Here is an 18,788-nt window from a genome sequence, read left to right on the forward strand (position 1 = left end):
TAGGGATTTACTGACTACATTTCTTGCTGGGAGCAATCTACCATGCACCAACAGTAGAGAGATGGCCTATCTTACAGATGACAGAGCATCAGGGCCTGAATGGGCCCTTTTTCTGGAACAATGCATATCCCACAGGATCATCTCTACCGAATTCCGGGACTTTTCAGTAATCATGATGCGCCGACATCCCATCTCGGAAAAGGCGCTGATTCGAATTGTCCTGGAAGCGAGATCCGCCACAGGCCTCATGTGGGATCCGCTGATACCGCTGTACGTTGAGGTATTGCAAAAACTGGGCTACGTTAGTCTGCCTGAGATACTAAAGACACTCTTGTTATTTTCAACGATATATGATGATTCACATCCGGTATCAAAGGCAGGGCCTAACCGAAAGGGCGTGAAAAGAAAGAAAAAAACGTCAACTTTGATGACGGATAACAAGATAATACAGAATGTCATGGCTACCATCACTATGGGTCAGGGACCTAAAGCAACGCGGGGCGCGACCGATGTCCTTTGTGCCGTTGCCGATTGGATCTCTACCCTGCTTGCTTGGAGCCCGTCGTGTGAGGGTCCGGAAAGCGACCAACCTGGAGATATACTGGGCCATCAGGATGGAGCGTGTATTTTCGGAAGCCTTGGCCTTTTGCTGGTTGCTTTAGTAGGCACTGAAAAGGGCGTGAGTGCCCTATCTTCTTTGTCCAAAAAAGGTAGGCTTTGGAACATTCTTCAAGACCAATCCTCTCTCCCTGCTGACCATAAATGAAGACCGGAAGCGTCTTGGACAGGCTCTTTCGTCATACACACCTATCTGTGCCAGTTACTCTCTTCCGCTAAGAAACAGGTTGGATTCTATTCAGAAAGACTTCAACATTTATCCGAGCGACAGCAGCAAAGGACTGGAAGAGTCGATGATGGGCGACGTTAATGTTGCAGCATTGCAGTTCGAATCCAACGTCGTGGACATTCCTACGACAAGTTCAAGAGCCGGGCTCTATATTTACATTAATGCTTTGGTATGCCCCGACATCTCTTCGGACCCGAGTAATTGTTGATCCAGTATAGCTTGCCGGACGCCCATTGATCGATGACAGCATGTTTCTTAACTACCTAAACAACCGCTACGGGGTAAGCATTTTTGACGGGAAATCTTCTGAGCACCAATTGATATATTTTTCTTTTTTTTTTTGATCCAGGGTGACCACATCTCAATGGTCGAAGAGCTAATTACCGCTGCGTTTGATGTCTTATCGAATGGAATGTATCGAAATGAATCCAGCAAGACGATGTTTCTTTTCAGAGCATTTCTGGTCAACAAACTGCCGCCGTTCCTTGCTTATATGTCTGCCTCATCCATGTCACAAATCCCTATGGAGGTTTGCATCACCCGTGCTTTGAGCCGCGTGGATCCGAATACATTTCCATCTTTCTCTGAAACCTTTTCTATGCAAGGAAATTCAGTGCTTTCGGACGTCAGGCAGGAGTTCCTATTCTCTTGCGCCTTGCATAAGTTGATTCCCGAATCGAGCATCGAGCGTCTACTGGGAGAGAATCCCATGCAAACCCTTCCAGTCGGCGGCCAATTCATGAAGGACACTTTGATCGCCCAGATAAACAACAATCCTGAGCGAGCGGAGCAACTTTTGAATGGAATTGAATCCATGGAAGGAAATGCCGGAGCAATAGTTGACGCTATAATTGAGGTCATGCATAACTTATGCTCGAGGAAGGAGACAATGACCTTGAAAAGTATCTGTAACTCTCTGTCACGGCGGCCACAAACTTTAGATATTATTCTCTTGTTCAAAAGCCCGTCCTTTATTCTACAGCCTCTCTGTTCACTACTGGATGCGTGGAAGTGGGACGAAGACCAAGGTAAGGATTAACCTCCATTTGAATTCCCTAATACTTTTCTCTAACATCGCCATAACAGGCGAGAGTCAGCTAGTGTATGATGAATTCGGCAGTATCTTACTCCTGGTACTTGCGTTCAAATACAAATATGCCTTGACTCCGCTAGATTTGGGAATAAATAAACCTGACTCGTTTATATTGCGGCTTCTTGACACTGGTGCTTCGAGTCAGCAACTTAAAGATCTAACCGAAAAGCAAAATCAAAATCTAGGGGCATGGATCACTGCGTTATTTGTCGCCGAAGGGATTAGTGATGAGTCGATGTCCTCATGCAGTCCACAAGAGTTCTATCTCCTGGTTGCAACTTTGTTCAGCCAAAGCTTAACGGCTTGTGAAGCTGGGAAAATGGAATTCGAAACACTCAAGGGAGGATTTGAGTGTGAGTTGATCTCTCAGCAGGAACTGAGAAACGGCAAATCTGTACTAATTCGGGATAGATCTTCTCGAACCTTTCCTGCTTCCGGCGTTGGTGATGGCGCTCACTTGGCTTGGAAACCATATATGGGAGTCCGAAAGCGATTTGGAAACGTCACTCAAAATCCTCTATGGCCTTGTAAAGCCCGCTTCTATATCTGGAGAAGCACAAGAAATCCACCGGACTGTGTTATGCATCGCTTCGCGAACACTGGAAGCTACACTAAAAGATACCAGGGCCCGCCACCCATCTCGAACGGATATCAGCCCGATCCTAGACGTCCTCGAACAATATCACTCATTTAGACGAACTGGCGCCACCAATCAAACTGAACTAGATAGTTGGAGAGCCAACCCTGCTGGTGGAGGCTTAGTGACCAGTATTCGCAACACATTTTCGTCACTTGTTTTATGGAGCACAGACCCAGAGATAAGCATGACTCCTCCAAGTTACACTCATCGTCAAATGCTAGCCGGGATAGGACACGTTGGTTCTGAAAGAGTGCTCCAGGGACTAATTGACGAGCTTAAATTACAAACGGAAACCGGAAGTGGTAACTTAGCTTTCGACATTGCGGCAACACTTATCTGTGCTCCAATGGCCGAGTCATTCGCATTAGAGCAGATATTATACCGACACATGGATCAAGATAAATATCCTCTTCCTGGATGTAGGATGCTGACACTTCGTGATGCCCTTGGTATACAGCGAGAATCTTTGTCAAAATTAATTGAGGCGGATCCACACCGTGCAGAGCTAATAATCCGGCTTCATCGTCGAGTAGAGGCACTTTGTTCCATCCCGGAAATAGCACCGGGGGACGTGGATGTCGGTAATATCATGGACAGTATCCACCTCGAAGCAGTTGGTGGCGATGATGAACAGCGTGAACAACACCAGCAACAGCAGCCAGATGCAGACCAATCCAATCAAGGAGTCGTCGCCCCCACTGGAAATACACCCGGAAATCTCGATGCTATGCTTGATGCCGCCGCTTCAGCTGTTGTGGCAGATCCGAACGGTACTGCTGGAGCAGAGGCAGCTGCAGGAGCAGGGCTACTTGGAAATGGAGTTGGTGGGGATGCTGGTGTCGGGATAGGGACGGGTATGAATGACGTTTTCTCCTTGATGGACATGGGAAATCCGGAGTTTATCGATTTAGATATGGAAGATATGCTTTGAACTAGATGTACGATATCATTTGAATTTACGGGTGATGGTTTTGCAGGAGCATAAGGTTGAATTCGGGTCGGGAAAGCTATGGTGACATATATGAGGATGTTGGTCTGGTTAACCGGCCTCAAAGCGCCGCCCTAGATTGTATGGGTATTGGAATGCATTTCGACGCTTCATTTCGCGAGAACGTTAAAGGTCTACATATCGATCATCCTCTTTCACGCCATCTATTACACTCTATATTCATCCTAAAAAATCGGGTACCAGAACGATTGAACCCCGGAACTAAAATATACAATAAATCGTTTCTCGAGTGTTCCATAGTATGCCTCATCCTTCTCTCCATTGCCAGGAACACTCGTATTATCTACCTAGTCTTCTCTGACCACAGTCGCACCGTCCTCTGCTGGCTCCAACACCTTCCATTGACATGTAATCCCGTTCTCCTTAAACACGCCAAGGATCCTGTTTGCGATCTCCGTGAAGTTTTCCGTGGCTAGTGCAAGAATCGTGGGTCCCGCTCCTGAGAGACAGATCCCTAGCAGGCCAGGTTGGGTGCTGGGATTCATAGATTGTAAGATTTCCGTGAGCCCTGGGACTAGATGTTTGCGGTAGGGTTGGTGGACTTTGTCTTGCATAGCGAGGTAGATCATATCCGGGTCGAGGGGCTCTTGGCTGAAAGCGGATGGAAGGAGAGTGGCGCGCTGGAGGTTATAGATCTAGAATAAGGCAAAGACGGGTTAGATAGCTAACGGGCTGGAAACAGGAGATTGGACTTGTTGCATAAGCCAGGGATGACATACCACATCGGCTCTGGAGTATGTTTCTGGCAAGACTTCTCTAGCCTTTGCGGTAGGAAGCTCGAAATCGGGAATGATCGCAATGGCTTTGATTTGCGTTGCCCATGGAAATTTCTTATAATGGCCTATTCCGACGGGCGGTTCTGGCGGCTTGATGCCCGTATCTATTCCTCCCGCTGGCGCCGGGAGGACTTCACTAAGCGGGATCTCTTTCCAGGCCAGATCTTCAGGTTTTAGTTCGCGGAGGTACGTGCCCACGAAACCTCCGTAGAGAGCTGCGGCGACGTTATCGGGATGGCGTTCTATCAGTCAATATCGGAATTAGCATACTATAAAACCTTTTTTTTCTTTTCCATCATTCCAACACCCGTCATAAAGGATCAGTCTCCCATTGAGCCGGCGAATTGAAAGGCCTGCAAGCCTACCTATCATCAAACAATAATCCAGCATTCTCGCCTTATCCAGACCAAGTTTTCCGACCTCATTTCCCAGCACTACCCCAGCGGTCACCGCTGCGCCGCTTGATCCTAGCCCTCGACCTAGCGGAATCGGGTTTTTGATATGAACATGCGTCTGGATAGGGAAGCCATGGCTATTATGGCACCGGAGAACATATAATGCAACACGGGTGATTAGGTTAACTTCAGGGTCAAGGCTGACTTCGTCCGCGCCTTCGCCTTCATATGTGATGGCGCAGTTTAATTTGGGTTTGTCAGAGGAGGGGTTGGTAGTGGTGCTGACGTGAAGTTCAAGATAGATTGATAGCGCAAGGCCTAGGCTTGGTTATTAGCAGCATACTCCCTGTCAAATCTTTCCATGCAACTGAAAGCGCTCGGGGGTAAATGGATGTCTGGGGGTGGTTTACCGATTACATCAAAACCGGGGCCGATGTTGGCCGAAGAGCAGGGGACTTTGATTGTGAACGCCATCACGGAGTCAATTGCTTTAATTTTAATTGAAACGGACAAGTATAGATCCTCCCCTCAAGATATAGGGAGACTAGCGTAGGAAGAAGTTGAAAAAAAGGGGAAATATACAAATATACATTTGAGCGCCCGGTTCCCTTCACTGCCAGCGTTCGATGACTCGCTGCTCACAGAAAAATAAATCTCGCAACCTGATTGGCCAATCAACCCCGGAAAATTGTAATTTTTAAGCTCTTCACGTGATTGATGAGCCCTTATCTTATCTAACTATATTTTCAGCCCTAATTTCCGCTTTCGTCGAATATCCTTATGTAAGCCCCCAGATCGCCAACCACAGCGTCGAGCCGAAGAGAATTGATGCATTTGATGATCCTTGACTTTCTATTCATTATTGAGCCAGCCGGTTCCCTGTTCGATCAACAACAGTTAATAGTGGAACCAAGAGAACACCGGACAATCATGGCATACCTTTCCCAGCGTCAGCTGTCCTCTGTTGAGCTCTCGCGCTTGCTGCTCCCCTAGCCACTCTGGTTCAAGTCGATTAATACCCTCCTCAATATCAAACCCTTTTCCCCCAGCTACAAAGACCGCTTTGCCGTGGAGCTCCGGGTCTGCAGCCACGTGTTGAATTAAACGTGCAACGTCCGCAGGGGTGTTGAACGGTAGGTTATTATTCCTCCAAGAATCGCTTAGACCTTTGAAGATCTGGGTGTCCGTCGCCCAGGGGCAAATCGCATTCACTCGGACATTAAATTCCGAGACACTCGTCATACGAAGGGAGCGCATCAGGCCAATGATGCCGTGCTTGCTGGCAGAGTAGGCGATCACCCCCGGAGTCTCTTTGAATCCCGCTACGGAGGATATGAAAGTCAGAGACTTGGAACTTTCCGGGGTGATTGCGGCGTCCTCTTTCAAATACGCAAGCGCTATGCGGGAGAAGTAAAGACAGCCGATAAGATTAACGTCGAGGACATTGATCAGCTGTTGGGGAACCTGTGTACAAAAAAAGGCGTGAGATGCCGAGGAAAAAAGGTTCGACAAGGAGCAGACGTGTTCCCCAAGCTTACCTTCCTCACGCTTTTCAAATCCAACTCCTTAACATCCAGCCATCCTCTTGGGTCCGTAATCCCTGCGCAATAAATGGCCATATCTATTCTTCCATGTTTGTCAAACGCAGCGTCAAACAGCGCCAACTGCGCTTCGTAGTCGGTAACGTTCGCCTTCATAAACGTTGACGAACCGCTTCCCGACTGCGCACCGGATCTCAATGACCTATCAAGCTCGGTACCATGCTTTTCGTCCCAGTCACAGTAGTAAACATGAGCGCCAGCGTGGAAAAGGTTGGTGACAGTCGCGGCACCAATGCCATTTCCGCCGCCTGGTAAAGAAGATGAGCGTCAGATGCGTAAGTATCTTCGTAGGGAGTAGCCACTCCAAGGACCCACCGGTAAGTACGACAACTTTATCCTTGACCGTCGCAAGTATTTCGTTATTGATGCGGATTTCTGCCATTTTGGTTCTCGATCAACCGGGATAACCAAAAGGATATTTCGACTCCTTCCAGCATCGGGTATGGACATTGAGTGCCATTATGAGCTGCTCCATAACAACAACTTTGTCTTAGCACTCGGGCGAATGAACCTGAATGAACTATGTTGCTTGTCCCCATCGTCCCCGGAGTCGAGGAACGGAAACAATCCCCCTGGAGTGTGGGGAAACTTGTGGCTATATATTTCTCCTGCGGGGAAATCGAACTCTAAAAACGGTGCTTCGCCTAGATTAAATGCCATTCTCGCGGGGTGTTGAAGATTACTGGGTTCCCTGGCAAGGCAAAAAAGCGTCCATCCTGTATGTGTGATGTGTGATCCAGAGATCAATCAGTCGGAAGTGCGATGTCAAATCTACAGTAAGCCACCAGGGTGCGTAGGAGTAGGTAGTTAGCTGAGGCATGTATGTACAGACGCATCAGATTAGCCCGTAAACGGCAAATGAAATAGTAATTAGAACCCGTATCAATGTATCGCGCATATGCACCCAATAAACATTAACCAATAGCCCCAGATCCCAGGAATCCACCAAAACCATCCAGTATAAGAAAACAGGGAATCACCATCATATCATATCAAAGAATCAGTTGGATTTGTCTTGTCCCTTACCGTCCCCACCTTCAATCTTGTCCGAGTCGTCCTTGGCGTCTTCTTCCTGGTCATGTTCACTATCCTCGGAGCCGGGTATCTCTCCCCATCCCGAGCTCCGACGGCTGATTCTACCGGGGCCATTTGGAAGATAAGAGTTCGCTGTAATGCCACTTATACTGCCGGTGGCACTATCGTTTCGCGCATGATGGGACTGCAGTCCACTACGTATACTGCTCCTATCCGCGATCCCAACGCCCGAGGCCGAGTAGACGCTAGCGCGTTCGCCGCTTGCCATTCCGCCTCGACCCAGTGTGCCAGTTGCTAGCTCCCCTCCGCCGCCTTGTGTGGCGTTGATACTTCCCATATTCCCGCTGAGAACACTGAGAGGCAAGCTCTCGCGACTACCACTGAAGATAGATGACGGTGCAAGGGCACGGACTGATGCGTTCGTGTCTAGAGAGTTTCGGCGGCGGCGCTTGGACGAAGACGCGAGTGTGAGCACGGAGGCGTTGTCCGTAAGAAGATTGTTTGCGGTGGCAGTCATGTACGTTGTCGGATGCGGGGTGACATGGGGCGGGATGGCGGATACAGGCGTCGTTGGGAATTGATGCGTAAATTGAACGGTCTGCTGGCTGCCTCCATGGCCTGTAGGATGGGCAACACCGGTGATGTAGTGATTTGGAGCGCCCGATTGTACCGTTGTGAGCGTAGTGGTGAGAGATCGCACGGATGGAGCAGGCGATGAGAAAGTGCTCCCCTCTCCGCCACCGCGGCAACTTCTGCCTCCTCCAACGGTCGCTGAGGTTCCCGCCTTCGAATAAATTTCTGACATCACGGTATCACCGTTCGTGGATAGCGTTGGCGCGGCAGATTTCCGGCCAGCCACAGGAGATGGATTATCATTGCCTTCGATATAAGACTCCGAACGGGAGAATTCGCTTCTATGCAAGCTATTTGCCGGTTCCGTGAACGAGAGATGTCTGTTAGCACGCTCTACGCCTGGCGAGTAGACGGTTCCCGATAAGGGATAGGGATTATTTCTAGCGGATTTTTTGCTCTTCGTTGTCGCCGTGCTGTTCCGATGCTTGTGGCTTGAAGAGTTGGCAGGTGAGTCTGAAGAGGATGAGCTTTTGAGGTTTGCGAGGCGCTTCATCCAGTTTGCGAACGGGCGGCGGCGGCCATGACGGTCTAGCAAATAGGGTTAGCATCCTCTGGTTCCCCCCCAATCTGAAGCGGCATCGTCCACAAGGCTGGACACACCGTGAGGTCTTGAGGGCGCCTCCGTAGTCGCCATTTTGGTCATCGAATTTCACTCTTTGAGCGGTAACTGTCTAGGAAGTGCAAAGCGGAAGAAAGACAACTGAAAGGACAGACCCACGGCGGGTTGGTCTTCGGTGCAGGGATAACGGCCGCGTTTCAGCCAAAGACAAGGTCATAAATTAAATGTCGGCCTGATCCCAGACCAAACCGATGCTGAGCGCTAGTTAGTGCCGCCGGGCCGTCTTGAAACTGTGGAGAGGCGGGAGGCCGCGTCGAGCAATCAGCAGCAGATTCTCTGAGGTTTTCCTCCGTCAAATTTAGTCCCGTCTTGCAGCAGCAGCAACCACAGACGTCCGCTCGGCTCACAAGGACGGGACAGCCACGCCAGCACACCCTTTTGCACGGCGGATCGATGGTGACGACGATGATGTCGATGCGCACGCCCGGCGGCCCAATCGGCCCCGCTTACGTAACCGCCCAGGGCCAGGCCAGGTCTTTCTCGACTCGCCAGGCAGCGGAGATCAGCAACTCGCTGCGATCATCCGCGCTGGCGTCGACGGTTGACCGCGAGCTTGTCCGGGCGTGAGGTCTTCATTCGCTAGAGAGAAAGTGACCATCTTCCTGTGTGGCTTGACACATTCACTGTTCCCGCCGTTGCCGGCCCCGGAGCCTGGAGACCCCGGGAATAAACGCGGTTTGGAGCTGGTTCCCCCTTCAGCATTCCCGTCAAAGAGCTTGGGATCGTATTGGTGGCCGAGAGTCAGGGCAGAATGAGATGAGAAAAGCAATGCTGCCTGGATGGAATGGTTCGCCACTACTTGCGAGACCCGAGAGACTGTCTGTTGTACTTGAGTGTGCCCCGGCCTCCAGGGCAATCCAGCCCAATGACAAGGCTGAATGCGGGCGCCGTCTCAATTGCATTTAGATAGCTCGATCCGATGGACCACCAAGTAAAACCCTAGCGACTCGATAGCACCTGAGCTCTTGACGGTCACGGCATCACAATGGCGTCTCGGACTCCCTCTATTCTCCCCCTGCCCCCCAAGGTGGCGGCCCAGATTGAGTCGTCCACTTCCATCACCAGCTTAAATAGCGCTATCTTGGGATTAGTCAAGAATTCACTGGACGCGGATGCTCAGACAGTAGCCATAACTGTGGACTTCCAAAAAGGCGGCTGCGCGGTCGAAGACGACGGGGAGGGCATCCCGGCCTCTGAGTTCGAGGAAGGAGGAGGTCTCGGCAAGCTCCATCGTATGTAATCCTTGACATCTCGAGCTACGATCCGAAGCTGACCCTTGGTGCCTGTGTATGCGAGCAGATACGTCAAAACTTAATTCTTTACGAGAGGTATACGGTTGCAAGGGTGTTTTCCTTCCGTCGCTGGCGTCGCTTGCATTGCTCACGGTCACCTCTCGTCATGGTCCCGATTCCTCGACAAACTCCGTGACATATCACCACTCAACGACGATCTCTAGGCTTTGTCCAGCTCCGCCACATCATGAGTTCGCTTCTGAACACGGTACCAAGGTCACGGTGACTAATCTGTTCGGGAACCTCCCTGTTCGGGTGAAACATCGCGCCCTGACGCTCCAAAAAGACGAAGAGATCGATAGGGAGTGGGACGACCTGAAGAGGCTATTGACCGGATTGCTGATCGCGTCTACCAAAATGCCAAAGGTCATCCTTGAAGACGTCGCAAGGTCTAGAAAGCTGGTCCTGCGGGGCCGAAAGGAAAGGCCGGGAAATTTGAGACAGCCAACAAGTTACCCCGGTGACTCCGCTATTGATCTTGCTCAGATACGCTCCGTCCTCTCTCAAGCCGGCTATATTACCTCCACAGATCCCGCGTCTTGGGTTACGGCGTCAGCTCGAGCTTCCGGTATCTTCGTTCAGTCCGCCATATCTCTTACACCGAGTCCTACCAAGCAGGCGCAGTTCATATCGTTTGGGATTAACCCACTAAATCAACAATTTAATGCGAACGTTCTGTATGATGAGGTCAATCGACTATTTGCAGCTTCTAGCTTTGGCTCAGAGGACAGCAGTACGCCAGAGATTGCTGAGGAGCTTCGGGGGCTGAATCTAAAAGACAGTCAACGTGGAAGGGATACACCGGTTGAGAAAAGGCATAAAGCGCGGGCAAAAGGCGTAAATAGGTGGCCAGTGTTTTACATCCGAATAAATCTAACGGGACAGGACACCTTGACTGGCGAGCAAAACGGGCCATTATCTTCCGAAAAATCTCTTGAAGGGATCCTCAACGTCCTTGTTGCGATGATTCGACGGTTTCTCGAACAGTATCATTTTTCGCGACCGCGGAATCTCAGAGGTGAGAAGAGAACACGGGACTTATCTGCCTTGGCCACCGTAGAAGAGAGGCTCGGTAAAAGGCCCAGGAGCTGTGCTGTTATCCCTTCTTCTTCTTGTTCTGTCGTCGCCGAGCCTATTCCATCCGTTCACGAGGAGTTTTTGAATTCTCGAGTTAAATTACCAAACTATGCTGGTAGCTCTACAGCTTCTCCAGGTTACCCCAAAGGTGATTTTACAAATTGGACTAGAGTTAAGGTTGGAAGCAACAAAAATGTTCAAGAACAAATACGCTCCGAACTGGCACAGGAAAGGAGAATACCGACTGAGACCCTAAACCGAAGACCCGAAAACGAACTACAAGAGGGCCTTCGTCCCTTGTCCTCTTTGTCGGCTCCGGTATCCATGCAGTCTCGACCCTCCAGCAGATCACCAACTTGTGCCACTCCAAAGATACAATCAGAGGAACAGGCCCCGTTCTCTATAGATGGAGAGGCTGATAGCCTTCAACAAGGTCCTAGAGACAATATCATTCAATGGACGGACCCTTTAACTAAAGAGGCCCTGAATATCAACGAGCGCACCGGCCAAACACTGCCTACAAACGGAAGCAAGCGTATTCCGTTTCGTTCCATAAGCCTGTCCTCCCGGCAGCCTAGAACATATCGCGCGGACGGATCGCGCCCTTCTTCGCCAACGCCGTGGATTGACTGTGTCCTTCAAAAATGGAAAAATCCTGTTTTTGGTCCGTTCGAACGCCCAATACCATCAATAAGGCCTGCTACCCCAAACCAATTAGAGCAAGAAAATACGGGGCTTTCCAGGGTATTACCTATCGCTGCAGATTTCGAAAATGCGTGTTCCTCATCATTCACTGGTCGATTAACAAAATCCGGTCTTACAAATGCACAAATCGTGGCCCAGGTGGATAATAAGTTCATATTGCTGAGGATGATCGAATCGCTGGGCGACAAATCAGGTTTCCAGCGGATCTTGGTCCTAGTCGACCAACACGCGGCAGACGAACGGATTCGCGTGGAGCGGCTATTTGACGAATTATGCGGTTCGTCACCTTCTCATACAGTGGATACTACTCCCCTCCCAGAGCCGATCCTGTTCAAAGTATCGTCTGAGGAGGCACGATTATTTGAATCCCGAACAGATTATTTCGCCTCTTGGGGCTGTAGCTACTCCACATCCAGGGACAAATCATTCCCGCACGCAACAGTGGAGGTAACCACTCTTCCGACGCTCATTTTCGAAAGATGCAGAGCAGAGCCGAAACTAGCCATTGATCTGCTTCGATCCGAAATTTGGGCACGCAAGGATGATAAAACGACTTCAAAGCCGAAAGTCGCCTCGGCCGCGTCCGCGTCCGCTGAAGAGGTGGGTGGCGGAGAGACTACATCAGCTCCGCACTGGCCTCACTCCATCTCCCACTGCCCCCGAGGTATCATTGACCTGCTAAACTCCCGCGCGTGCCGCTCGGCCATAATGTTCAATGACAAGCTGAGCAAGAAGGAATGCAAAGAATTAATATCCACACTGGCGAAATGCGTGTTTCCGTTCCACTGCGCGCACGGTAGGCCGAGTATGGTGCCAACCATGAGTTTGGGATATGTGGACGGTGACCATGCGGGGAGTGATGGAAATGACGGTGTAACATTTGGCGGTTTCGGACGCGATCCCAGAAAGGAGGAAGTTGGGTTTGCAAAGGCTTTTGGGGATTGGGAGAAGGTTTTGACACAGTGACTCGGTTTTTTTTCTTAGATGATTTCGTGTGTTCTGTATTAGTTAGCTTTGGAATTTGGGCCATTTGGCTGCTGGTTGTGGTAGCGTGTCGTCCTGTATGTATATTATACCCAGGAGGAAGCATATAATCATATTTCGAGTCCACGACAAGTTGTACCACCGTATGCTAAAGAGAGTTACAAGGCCGTATAGGTGAAGATAGAACGGCAGTTCCTTTAAGTCATTGCAACTAAAACCTAATACTATCCTGATGTTGTGGATGTTCGAGTCCGTTCCAGAGCCGAAACAATTAACCATTCCAAACCTTGCGAACTGGCGGATATTCATAGTGGCTAACTCAGGATTTCTCTCCCTGAACATATTTTAGGCCAATGTCGTCTTCGATTTCCATTAAACCCCTACCCTTCCTTTTTTTTTTTTTTTTTTTTTTTTTTTTGGGGGGGGGGAAGAAGGGGGCTACCTTTGAATTCTGAGAAGCCTACTCAAGCTGAGTTCTTTTCTCCAGGGTTGAACGAAAGGCGCAACCTGGGGCTAAATAGGAAACCGGAGAAGCAACAGAAAGAGCAAAAGCAGCATTCAGGGAGCTTTTGTAGGGAAATAAAGACCGTAGAGGATTAAAGGGGAAAAAAGAAAAGTCTAACGTGTAACGAAAGCGAGAGACTCATAAAGTCTGCAAACAAGCCAAGAAGGAAGAGAGAGAGAGAGAGAGAGAGCTCTCAACAAGTTCAACAGCATCATTTACGTTGTATGAAAGGCTAACTCTACGGAGTACATAACAAGGTATAGTAGTGCCTGGGTTCTGCTCCGCGCGATTATCTATTAACTAGTTTTTTTTCCCTTTGTCAAGGTTTTTCATGTGATCAAGAACCGCAGGGGTGCGGCTCGACTCGGTTTCTAGAAAAGGCATTCTAGAGGTGTTATATAAGTAAATCGTCGAAGACTGTAGGGATCAGGCGGGCAAGGCAGGGTGCGGAGACACCGCCAGGGATTATAGAAGCAAGGCTTAGAGGAGGGAGGCCAATAGGATGAATTCCCCCAGCTCCATAAACTTGAGAGAGAACTTGGCCGTCTTTCTTTTCATACACATACGAAGCCGGTGTTCGATCTGCACCGGGGGGGGCCTCTGCAGAGGTTTTGCCTATCGGACATGTTACCGACTCATGCAGGAGGTCCATGGGTTCGATGGTGTTATAGATTTGGGTTGGGCCAGAGTCCCCAAGTCCTAGCTTGTGATCGGGTGTACCTTTAAATTTGGGTTGGAGGATATGCTTAAAATCCAAGCTCCAGGTCACTGGGATGATTAGTTCGTTTGTACCGTGTGTATGTTAATAACAGGGGAGGGGGAGGGGGAGAGAACTTGATATCTGCCCAGGATGTCCCGCGGCATAAAAACAGAATATAGGGTGACTATGTATATCCCGGTTAGGAAATCTCATCATCCCAAATGTGAACATCCTTCATTGGGCAGCACATCCCGATACTGCACATAGTCATCGACGCAACCGCCTACGTTGGGGGGGAGAGGTTGTTAATAACAACAGCTTTTTGATAGGCAGCAGAAAACCCGCACCCCCTCCCAGGCTACCATGGGAACAGCCGGATGAGATCTTCGGATTGTCAGGACGGTACGAGCAGCCTTGACCGGGTTACCTGCTAGACGGGAGAGAGTGGGCGAGGAAGCAAAAAGAAGGGAAAAAGAAAAAGCTTGTACGGAGTGTTATCGGCGATTAAGCTTTTTTTAAGCGGACGGGAAGTCGTCCCAAGCGGAAGAAAAAGGGGAGAAAAAAGACTTGGGCCTCCAGTCTCTTGTGGCCCGCGTCATATTTCTGCGTGGCGGGGGGCGGGGGCAACAAGGGAGATTTCGGAATGGGTCGTGTGTGTGTATTACAGCAGCACGTATAGGCGTTGTCAGATGGTAAATGCCGCGAGGCAGATGTAGTGCAGGCAAACAGACAAGTAAGATGGGCACTTTTTGGCATCACAGTATGATTGCTGGGAAATAAGCGGGAGGGGGGTATCTCCACGGAACAGACAGATATATTTTCTCAGGCCAAAGGAATAAAAATTGGGAGAAAAAAAAAAAAAAAAAAAAAAAAAAAAGAAGAGGAGGTCGCATGGATATGGCTGCTCTACTTCGATAGAAGCAATGTTGCCATCCCTCTCTCTCTTCCACACTGCCACAGCTTCAGCATCGCATGCCGATCCGGGCACGATAATTGACGCGGTTGTCTCCGATCATCCCCGATCGGTATAGAGAAGAAATGAGAGGAAGGCAAAAAAGGTTCATCAAAGGCTCGGATGGCGTAGGGCCCACCCATGAGCGGGCAAGGCGACGCCGGGGACGAAGCCGGGTTACCGAGTGAGTGAGTGGGTGTAGTCGGTATGTGTGTTGTTTGACGGAGAGAAGCCGTTATCTCTCTCTCGACATAATAATGCGATTGAGTAAGTTAAGGTCGGCGGTAGGGCAGACAAGGGCCGGATAAGGTTCCGTGATCGGATCGCACTTTAGTCAATTGCATCTCGTCATCTTTTAAACTGTAACTAACTGGTTGCTGGTCCGTGCGGCGATCTTGTCTCTCTCTCTCTCTCTCCCTATCTCTATCTATCGCTGCCTCTCCAAACCGGCAACGCAATGAGAGATGGAGACGAAAGACGATGATGATGATGAAGACGAATATCTAGCTACGAGTAGAGATGGATCAAGGATTGATGCCTGTAGATCATTACTAGAGTATATATCAGATCTTAAGCAGGCCTGATATATGTAGACAACTTCACAAGAGATTTCAGACAGCCATTACGTCATGCACTCTTCCAGCACGGCACGCGACAGACAAGAAAACAACACGAGAAGAAGGGGGAGAAGAAGAAGAAGAAGTCAAAGGAAAAAAGAAAAGAAAAAAGAGGAAAAAAAGAAAAGAAAAAGAAAAAGTATTAAGAAACTCCATCCAACGGCCACACCATTTGAGACCTCCAAAACCGTTGTGTCACGTTGAATTGTATCTTTTAATTTCTGTCGAGCTTCAACCACCCCGTTTCTCGCTCTCCCTGTCTGCCGCCACCACCGGCACCCCCATCCCCGTCCCACTGCATGCCTTGATTCTTAATTCCTTTTTTTTTACTTTTTTTTTTTCTTTCTTTTTTTCCCTCTTCCTCCCCCACCCCACATAGGCTAAATTAAGCTTCCACCGGGACAGCTGGCCGCATAGATAGGCAATTCTGGTCCGCTCCGCTGATAAGGAAAACCAAAAAAGAACAAGAAAAGAAAATAAGAAAGCAAAGAAAGAAAAGGTGAGAAAAAGCAAACATGTAGACAAGAAGAGAGAGATCAGACAGACAGAGAGAAAAAAAAAGAGAGAGAGAGAAAATAGAAGAAGGGGGGGGGGGAAAAGAAAATATCAAGGTTTCAAAACAGCCTCGAAAGAATATTCCGAGAAGCATGTGCCGTGAAGCTAAAACGCCCCCCCGGTAGCGACGCTGGCTGCGACACGGCAATCGGGAAAAAGAGGGAAGGCCAAGGGGGGGGAAAAAAAAAAAAAAAAAAGAAGAAGAAAGGAAAAAAGAAAAGATGAGGGGGTGGGGATGGGCCACGATAACCGTAAAATTGGATCTCGAGATCTAGTCTCTGTGTGTGTGTGTGTGTGTGTGTGCCTTTTTGAGGGTAAAATTCTACCTAGTTTTAGCTGCCTGACCTCGTAGTACATAATGAAATCCTCAAACAGAGAGATAGATAATCGATGGCCACCGGACTCGCTGGATACTTCTGCTTGACAAATAATTAAAGTACTCCTGCTCTCCTCTCCTTCTCTTCTTCTTCTTCTTCTTCTTCCTCTTCTTCTTCTTTCTTCTTCTCGTTGTTCTCTTCCTCTGTTCACTCCTTATTTTTTTTCTCATCTTAACTCAAATCCTTTCGTCCCAAAGGTCGGCGGGAAAGAAAAGAAGCCAACCCAGATCTGCACACGCACCAAAGCTTGTTTTTCCCCATCTCTGAGATCATCTCTCGTTCCCTGCCAGAAAGGTCCGGAGCTCCCTGGGAATAAATCTTTCTTTCCTCCTTACATTCTTCCCCAGTCTTTTTTGAGGCACACACAATCAATACACACGCCCGACGTATAACCTATACACGAACAAAATAGCAGACATGTCCCATCTTCCGATCGAGCCGGAGTTCGAGCAGGCCTACAAAGGTTTGTCTCCACACACTGTCTTGCTTCCTGTTTTTCTCTCCTGCTTCTAGTTCCTCCCTCTCAAACCGCCCACCATCAAATGCCAGACACCAATTGGGAGGGAGGAGAAGGCAGGAGGGGGAAAAAAAAAAGAGAAAAAGAAAAATGGCAAAAGCAAAAAGCGAAAAGCAAAAGCGATCAATACCCAACAGGCTGACCGTACCTCTGCGCAGAATTGGCCTTCTCCCTCGAAAACTCCACCTTGTTCGAAAAGCACCCAGAGTACCGCAAGGCCCTCCAGGTCGCTTCCATCCCCGAGCGTACCATCCAATTCCGCGTCACCTGGGAAAATGACAAGGGAGAGGTGAGAATCAGTCCTGCCAGCCGGAGAAATTCATCCGGTCATGTCTTATAGTCACGCAAGTCTCTAATCAATTTCCCCCCTTTTTTTTTTGGGAGGGTGGGAACAACAGCTCGAGGTCAATCGGGGCTACCGGGTTCAGTTCAACTCTGCGTTGGGTCCGTATAAGGGTGGTCTCCGCTTCCATCCCACCGTGAACATGTCCATCCTCAAATTCCTTGGTTTCGAGCAGATCTTTAAGAACGCACTCACCGGATGTATGTCAAGAATCCTTCATTTCATTTCATTTCCTTTCCCTACCTCTCCTCCCCTCCCATCCACCCCTTCAACAAACACGCCATGGCCGGGGCTGACATTTGGTTGATCGCAGTGAACATGGGCGGTGGTAAAGGTGGCGCCGACTTTGACCCCAAGGGAAAGTCCGACAACGAGATCCGGAAATTCTGCAGTGCTTTCATGATGGAGCTGAGCAAGCACATTGGCGCCGACATCGACGTTCCGGCCGGTGATATCGGTGTCGGTGGCCGAGAGATCGGCTTCCTGTTCGGTGCCTACAAGAGACAGAGACACATCTGGGAGGGTGTCTTGACCGGAAAAGGTCTTAGCTGGGGTGGTTCCCTAATCCGCCCCGAGGCCACCGGTTATGGTCTCGTTTATGTGAGTTTTTCTTTCCCGACCTTAGGACTCCCAATTAGCGCTTCGAGGGAGAAAAGAAAAAAAAAAAAAAAAAAAAAAAAAAAAGAGAGAAAATGCAAAGAGAGGATCAGATTGCTCATCAAAGGGACTAAATAGTATGTGCAACACATGATCGAATATGCCACCAACGGCCAGGAATCGTTCAAGGGAAAGCGTGTGGCCATCTCCGGCTCCGGAAACGTCGCGCAGTACGCCGCCCTCAAGGTCATCGAGTTCGGTGGAACCGTGATCTCTCTCTCAGACAGCAAGGGTGCTCTCGTCATCCGGAACGAAGGCGATTCCATCACTCCCCAAGAGATCTATGAGATCCAGCAACTCAAAGACCAGCGTAAGCAGCTTTCCGCCCTTGCCGACGCCCCGCACTTCAAGGACCGATGCGTGTACATCGAAGGAGCCCGGCCCTGGTTGCACGTCGGCCAAGTGGATGTGGCCCTCCCATGCGCCACCCAGAACGAAGTGTCTGGACCCGAAGCTCTGGGGCTGATCCAGAGCGGATGCAAGTACATCGCCGAAGGTTCCAACATGGGCTGCACGCTCGCCGCCATCGAGCACTTCGAAGCCCACCGCCAACTGCACAAGAAAGGCGGCGCCGTGTGGTACGCCCCCGGAAAGGCCGCCAATGCCGGTGGTGTCGCCGTCAGCGGTCTCGAGATGGCCCAGAACTCGCAGCGGCTAACCTGGACCGCCGAGGAAGTCGACCAGAAACTGAAGAACATCATGAAGGTGTGCTTCGAAACCGGTGTCAGGACCTCCGAAACCTACACCGCGCTGAGCGAGGGCCAGCTTCCATCCTTGGTCATCGGTAGCAATATTGCCGGTTTCATTAAGGTTGCTGAGGCGATGAGAGACCACGGAGACTGGTTCTAAGATCACAACG

At 49.7% G+C, this 18,788-nt stretch overlaps 6 protein-coding genes across 6 annotated transcripts; 3 read left to right on the forward strand and 3 right to left on the reverse strand.

Moving 5' to 3' along the window:
• Positions 1-172: 172 nt before the first annotated feature.
• On the forward strand, positions 173-3,653 carry NUT1 (mediator complex subunit; the record flags this gene model as incomplete). The annotated part of the gene is made up of 6 exons (XM_003068244.2): positions 173-710; positions 769-1,016; positions 1,066-1,128; positions 1,197-1,875; positions 1,934-2,293; positions 2,352-3,653. The coding sequence occupies 6 exons, from the start codon at positions 173-175 to the stop codon at positions 3,509-3,511; spliced, it is 3,048 nt and encodes a 1,015-aa protein (XP_003068290.2). The 3' UTR covers positions 3,512-3,653.
• Positions 3,654-3,707: 54 nt separating this feature from the next.
• On the reverse strand, positions 3,708-5,234 carry THR1 (Trihydroxynaphthalene reductase; the record flags this gene model as incomplete). The annotated part of the gene is made up of 4 exons (XM_003068243.2): positions 3,708-4,224; positions 4,309-4,607; positions 4,731-5,078; positions 5,171-5,234. The coding sequence occupies 4 exons, from the start codon at positions 5,232-5,234 to the stop codon at positions 3,877-3,879; spliced, it is 1,059 nt and encodes a 352-aa protein (XP_003068289.2). The 3' UTR covers positions 3,708-3,876.
• A 378-nt stretch (positions 5,235-5,612) lies between these two features.
• Positions 5,613-6,743, reverse strand: D8B26_003519 (uncharacterized protein; the record flags this gene model as incomplete). The annotated part of the gene is made up of 4 exons (XM_003068242.2): positions 5,613-5,639; positions 5,700-6,224; positions 6,299-6,609; positions 6,677-6,743. The coding sequence occupies 4 exons, from the start codon at positions 6,741-6,743 to the stop codon at positions 5,613-5,615; spliced, it is 930 nt and encodes a 309-aa protein (XP_003068288.2).
• Positions 6,744-7,147: 404 nt separating this feature from the next.
• D8B26_003520 (uncharacterized protein) lies at positions 7,148-9,030 on the reverse strand. Its single transcript, XM_003068241.2, has 2 exons — positions 8,630-9,030; positions 7,148-8,557 (listed from the first exon to the last, which is right to left on the reverse strand). Exons 1-2 carry the CDS (start codon positions 8,670-8,672, stop codon positions 7,362-7,364), a joined length of 1,239 nt encoding a protein of 412 aa, XP_003068287.2. The 5' UTR covers positions 8,673-9,030; the 3' UTR covers positions 7,148-7,361.
• A 175-nt stretch (positions 9,031-9,205) lies between these two features.
• On the forward strand, positions 9,206-12,836 carry MLH3 (DNA mismatch repair protein). The gene is made up of 2 exons (XM_003068240.2): positions 9,206-9,880; positions 9,948-12,836. Exons 1-2 carry the CDS (start codon positions 9,634-9,636, stop codon positions 12,686-12,688), a joined length of 2,988 nt encoding a protein of 995 aa, XP_003068286.2. The 5' UTR covers positions 9,206-9,633; the 3' UTR covers positions 12,689-12,836.
• Positions 12,837-16,829: 3,993 nt separating this feature from the next.
• D8B26_003522 (uncharacterized protein) lies at positions 16,830-18,778 on the forward strand (the record flags this gene model as incomplete). The annotated part of the gene is made up of 5 exons (XM_003068239.2): positions 16,830-16,875; positions 17,088-17,218; positions 17,328-17,472; positions 17,586-17,872; positions 18,008-18,778. 5 exons carry the CDS (start codon positions 16,830-16,832, stop codon positions 18,776-18,778), a joined length of 1,380 nt encoding a protein of 459 aa, XP_003068285.1.
• Positions 18,779-18,788: the final 10 nt, after the last annotated feature.

The sequence above is a fragment of the Coccidioides posadasii genome, chromosome 2, assembly GCF_018416015.2.
Source record: "Coccidioides posadasii str. Silveira chromosome 2, complete sequence".
Classification (NCBI taxonomy): domain Eukaryota; kingdom Fungi; phylum Ascomycota; class Eurotiomycetes; order Onygenales; family Onygenaceae; genus Coccidioides; species Coccidioides posadasii.

Coding starts and splice junctions, on each gene's coding strand:
- D8B26_003520 (XM_003068241.2), bottom strand. CDS start 8,672: ATGACCAAAATGGCGACTACGGAGGCGCCCTCAAGACCTCACG. Junction 8,558..8,629: donor GGCGCCCTCAAGACCTCACG/GTGTGTCCAGCC, acceptor CCTATTTGCTAG/ACCGTCATGGCCGCCGCCGC.
- MLH3 (XM_003068240.2), top strand. CDS start 9,634: ATGGCGTCTCGGACTCCCTCTATTCTCCCCCTGCCCCCCAAGGTGGCG. Junction 9,881..9,947: donor AGGTCTCGGCAAGCTCCATC/GTATGTAATCCT, acceptor GTATGCGAGCAG/ATACGTCAAAACTTAATTCT.